We start from the raw sequence: 6,000 nt of genomic DNA on the forward strand, positions 1-6,000 counted from the left end.
CTCCCTCCGTCTGGGATTATAAAATTAATGGATACAAGCACACTGTAAGAGGAACCTGTCAAAAACAAAGCAAAAAAAACATGCATTACACTGTCATCAAAGTCAGTGTCTGCAATACTTTATTTTTGTCTTTTGTCAAAATCCAGGCTTTACCTTTTCCTATTTTATTTATTCCCCTTTTGCCGCTATTTACTGCATTCGCTGTGATCTCCTTGTCCTTCCTACTGACTACTGGTACATGTACACGTATGTTTACGTTCATGATGGAAATTATGTTTAAGTTTCTTTTTTTGGAATAACAATTATATTTATTGATTGAAATATCTGATCGAATTTAAGGAACTCCCTTTTGTGGACCCCCCTGGATTGTGCAGCGGCCAAAGGACACACTAAAGTAGCTGGGCTCTTGTTGGATTTCGACTCGCCTGTTGATCCTACTGACAAAGCAAAGGTACTGTCCAGACAAATTATGCAATTATATCAGTTATTTCTCAATTTTGCTTTGAATCAGATCCCAAAATGTAAATGGATGAGGCTAGGACGTCTATAAGCAGGTAGGAAACACCAACAATTTTAGCGACTCCCTGCAAAACAATAAATAAAGCAACAAGAAACAAGCGTTCTAGCATATGTGGTCTTTCATATATTCACTTGCATTCTTCACCATCTACCGGTATATTACGAACTCACAAAGTGACCAGCTCCCAGTTGGCTTGATAGCTCAGTTGGTAGAGCACTGCACTGGTATCGTAGGGGTCATGGGTTCGAATCCCGTTCAAGTCCGACAAGTCAGGCTTTGATTTCACAGCTGCTTAAGTTGTATATATAACTGCAATGATCGTCTTCACATATATAGTTATAATACTTCTAATGGCAGCAGTCTATTTTGAAGTGACAACTCTGCTTCTGGTAATTTTAAGTCTTGTAGTGCCCGCAGGCCGTTAATTTTTTTAAGAAAAATATTGAAGTCTTGAAATTTTAATGAAATTCAATTTGTGATTGATAAGTAGAAACTGAAGTATCCAATACTTCATGTAACATCAACTTATCCTGAGTAAATGTTTTAAAACTTCGAGATACTACGATTATCAGTTGAGTAAGGCAGGACGAAAGTTTGGTCACCAAGTTTTAACGTAAAAATCGTGTTGTTATCACGGGCAACTTACCTCGTTTCCGTTGGTAACAATATCAACAGCCGTTGGTCGCCTGTCGCGTCGCCTACAATTTCGCGCGCTTTGCTGCCAATTGACGTCAAAGGCGGGCAAGTTGCCAACGGATACGGAGCCAGTTGCTCGTGACAACAAAACGATTTTTACGTTAAAACTTGGTGACCAAACTTTCGTCCCGCCTTACTCAACTGATAATCGTAGTATTTTGTTAGTTATCGTTATTTGGCAGTTGTAAGTGGAGTTTGCCTTAGTTTGAAAGTAACGCTGGGGAACAGCCCCTGACCTGCGAGCACTCAAAAGCTGTCATTAAAATCTTGATTGTAGCAATTTCCCTGCTTTGCAAATTGTAAGTTATTGACTGTTAGTAATGATTGCTTTGTCATTGTTTTACAGACAACTCCTTTACACTTAGCTGCAAAAGAGGGTCATGCCGATATGGTATCATTGCTGCTGTCGAAAGGCGCTGACATAACACTCACAGACCACACAGGAAGGAACTGTCTTGACTTGGCTGTAGATCATGGACGCAAGTAAGAACTAATGTTTTGTTTTGACAAGATCTCTGCTCAGAGACCTTTTCACGGCTTCTGACTGTGTCTTGCTTGGGGGGCAAACACAGCAAAAATTGCGGTAAATGTATTGGAAAAGTTAAAAGTTTCATGTTCCCAATAAGTTGATCTCGAATGATTGACTTTCTGGGTATTTTATGAATTACATGGAAAAGACACCCATTGGTCGGTTTTACAGACAGGAGGTGCACAAGGATTGGACATCTTCCCTCCACTGCGCCTTGGCGGTTGCTTCCTGCCTCTCTTGCTCTTATCCACCTATTACTTCTCACACAAATTATACGTCTCAAACGAATAACACGTTTCAGACGAATAATACATCTCAGACGAACAATACGACTTAAATGAATAATACGTCTCAGACGAATAGTACTTCTAAGAGGAATATGTCTCAGAAGAATAATACGTCTTAGACGAATAATACGTCTCAGTCGAATTTTACGTCTCAGACGAATAAAACATCCCAGTCTAATTTTTTGTCTCAGACGAATAATACATATCAGTCGAATTTTACGTCTTAGACAAATGATACGTGTCAGTCGAATTTTACGTCCTAGACGAATAATACATCTCAGTCTGATTTTTTGTCTCACACGAATAATACATATCAGTCGAATTTTACGTCTTAGACAAATAATACGTGTCAGTCGAATTTTACGTCTGAGACGAATGATACGTCTCAGTCGCATTTTACGTCTTAGGCGAATAATTCGTCTCAGTCGCATTCGTCTAAGACGTAAAATTAGACTTAGAACTAAAATTCGACAAAGACGTATTATTCGTCTGAGACGTCAAATTCGACTGAGACGTAGTCTATTTTACGTGTTACGTCTTTAAGTAAAAGGCAAAATTAACAGTGAATGAATGAATTTGCTAACGTCTTAGACGAATAATACATCTCAGTCGAGTTTTTCGTCTTAGACAAATAATACATCTCAGTAAAATTTTACGTCTTAGACAAATACTACGTCTCAGACGAATAATACGTCTCCGTCGAATTTTACGTCTTAAAAGAATACGTCTCAGTCGAATTTTACGTCTTAGACGAATAATAGGTCTCAGTCGAATTTTACGTCTCAGACGAATAAAACGTCTTATTCTAATTTTACGTCTTAGACGAATAAGACGTCTCAGCCGAATTTTACGTCCCAGACGAATTAAACGGCTTAATCGAATTTTACGTCTTAGACGAATAATACATCTCAGTCGAATTTTACGTCTTAGACGAATAATACGTCTCAGTCGAATTTTACGTCTTAGACGAATAATACGTGTCAGTCGAATTTTACGTCTTAGACGAATAATACGTCTCAGTCGAATTCTGCGTCTTAGACAAATAATAGGTCTCCGTCGAATTTTACATCTCGGACTAATAATACGTCTCAGTCGAATTTTACGTCTCAGACGAATAAAACGTCTTAGTCGAATTTTACGTTTTAGACGAATAATACGTGTCAGTTGAATTTTACGTCTTAGACGAATAATACGTCTAAGTCGAATTTTACGTCTTAGACCAATAAAACGTCTTAGTCGAATTTTACGTCTTAGACGAACAATACGTGTCTGGCGAATTTTACGTCTTAGACGAATAATACGTCTGAGTCGAATTTTACGTCTCAGACGAATAAAATGTCTTAGTCGAATTTTACGTTTTAGACGAATAATACGTGTCAGTCGAATTTTACGTCTTAGACGAATAATACGTCTCAGTCTAATTTTACGTCTTAGACGAATAATACGTGTAAGGCGAATTTTACGTCTCAGACTAATAAAACGTCTTAGTCGAATTTTACGTTTTAGACGAATAATACGTCTCAATCGAATTTTACGTGTCAGACGAATAAAACGTCGTAGTCGAATTTTACGTTTTAGACGAATAATACGTGTCAGTCGAATTTTACTTCTTAGACGAATAAAACGTCTTAGTCGAATTTTACTTTTTAGACGAATAATAGGTCTCCGTCGAATTTTACATCTTGGACTAATAATACGTCTCAGTCGAATTTTACGTCTCAGACGAATAAAACGTCTTAGTCGAATTTTACGTTTTAGACGAATAATACGTGTCAGTTGAATTTTACGTCTTAGACGAATAATACGTCTAAGTCGAATTTTACGTCTTAGACCAATAAAACGTCTTAGTCGAATTTTACGTCTTAGACGAACAATACGTGTCAGGCGAATTTTACGTCTTAGACGAATAATACGTCTGAGTCGAATTTTACGTCTCAGACGAATAAAACGTTTTAGTCGAATTTTACGTTTTAGACGAATAATACGTGTCAGTCGAATTTTACGTCTTAGACGAATAATACGTCTCAGTCTAATTTTACGTCTTAGACGAATAATACGTGTAAGGCGAATTTTACGTCTCAGACTAATAAAACGTCTTAGTCGAATTTTACGTTTTAGACGAATAATACGTCTCAATCGAATTTTACGTGTCAGACGAATAAAACGTCGTAGTCGAATTTTACGTTTTAGACGAATAATACGTGTCAGTCGAATTTTACTTCTTAGACGAATAAAACGTCTTAGTCGAATTTTACTTTTTAGACGAATAATAAGTGTCAGTCGAATTTTACGTCTCAGACGGATAATAAGTTGCAGTCGAATTTTACGTCTTAATCGAATTTTACGTCTTAGACGAATAAACGTCTTAGTGGAATTTTACGTCTTAGACGAATAATACGTCTCAGTCGAATTTTACGTCTCAGACGAATAAAACTTCTTAGTCGAATGTTACGTTTTAGACGAATATTACGTTTCAGTCGAATTTTACGTCTTAGACTAATAATACGCCTCAGTCGAATTTTACGTCTTAGACGAATAATACGTGTCAGTCGAATTTTACGTCTCAGACGAATAAAACGTTTTAGTTGAATTTTACGTTTTAGATGAATAATACGTCTCGGTCGAATTTTACGTCTCAAACGAATAATACGTCTCAGTGGAATTTTATATCTTGGACAAATTATGCGTTTTAGTCGAATTTTACGTCTTAGACAAATAATACGTCTCAGTTGAATTTTACGTCTTAGACGAATAAAATGTCTAGGTCGAATTTTACCTTTAAGTCTAATTTTACGTTTTAGACGAATAATACGTCTCAGTCGAATTTTGCGTCTCAAACGAATAATACGTTTCAGTGGAATTTTATGTCTTACACAAATAATGCGTCTCAGTCGAATTTTACGTTTTAGACGAATAATATATCTCAGTCGAATTTTACGTCATAGACGTATAATACGTCTCAGTCGAATTTGACGTGTCAGACGAATAATATGTGTTAGTCGAATTTTACGTCTCAGACGAATAATACGTCTCAGTCGAATTTTACGTTTTAGACGAATAATACGTCTCAGTTGAATTTTACGTCTTAGACGAATAATACGTCTCAGTCGAATTTTACCTTTTAGACGAATAATACGTCTTATTCGAATTTTACGTCTTAGAGGAATAATACGTCTCAGACAACTGATACGTCTTACACGAATTTTACATCCCGGACGAATAATATGGCTTTGACGAATAATACATCTTCTTAGTCTAATTTTACGTCTCAGACGAATAATTAACAATTAGACCCGTTGTCCGCAAGGGCTACGGGTCAATCGCCCATGAGGCGAAGCCGAATGGGCTATTGACGCGTGGCCCTTGAGGGCGAAGGGTCTAATTGTTTTAGTATCACCCAACTAGTCGGACAGAAAAGGTAAATAATAAAGTTATCAAATGCAAGTTGAAGAAATATTTATTTGGGAATAAAACGAAAGAAAACGTCACGCTCGATGGCGCCAATTTCGTTACTCGAGGACTATTACTAATAGTCCCCTAGTAGCGTAGCCAATCAAAATGCAGGATTTGCATTAGTCCACTAGTTGGGTGATACTAATACGTTTTAGGCGAATAATTCGTCTTAGAAGAATAATACCTCTTAGAAGAATAATACTTCTAAGACGAGTTATTCGTTATTCAAGCCTGTCTGATTTAAAAATGTAGACATGTAACCGGGGAAGCTAATATCCCGCCTGCCCTAATTTTTTGGGTGTTTGGAATTTTTGAAATCGTGACCCTGCAAGCAAAACTCTTCCCTTATAAATCCCGCCAGCCTCGCAGACTAACACGCCGGAGAAATAACCGCGTGGGGGACTCCCATTTAAAAAAGATTGGTGTGGTCAATATGATAAGAATTCCTATGGGTTACCAAGGTCCTGTTTTGTGGGCATGACTTGAAATTGTTTTCACCCCTAAGAGGTACCGAT

At 37.2% G+C, this 6,000-nt stretch overlaps 1 protein-coding gene across 2 annotated transcripts in view; it reads left to right on the forward strand.

Annotated features, from left to right (window-relative positions):
* LOC110063950 (transient receptor potential cation channel subfamily A member 1 homolog) overlaps positions 1 to 6,000 on the forward strand; it is a 32,771-nt gene that overhangs the window by 13,740 nt on the left and 13,031 nt on the right. For both annotated transcript variants that reach the window (XM_020770948.2, XM_089283048.1), the window contains 2 exons: positions 340 to 451; positions 1,563 to 1,699. In XM_020770948.2, coding sequence (XP_020626607.2) covers positions 340 to 451; positions 1,563 to 1,699 — 249 coding nt within the window. The remainder of the gene's footprint in view (positions 1 to 339; positions 452 to 1,562; positions 1,700 to 6,000) is intronic.

The sequence above is a fragment of the Orbicella faveolata genome, unplaced genomic scaffold (assembly GCF_042242905.1).
Source record: "Orbicella faveolata isolate gen_17 unplaced genomic scaffold, um_ofav_v1 contig_12, whole genome shotgun sequence".
Taxonomy (NCBI): Eukaryota; Metazoa; Cnidaria; class Anthozoa; order Scleractinia; family Merulinidae; genus Orbicella; species Orbicella faveolata.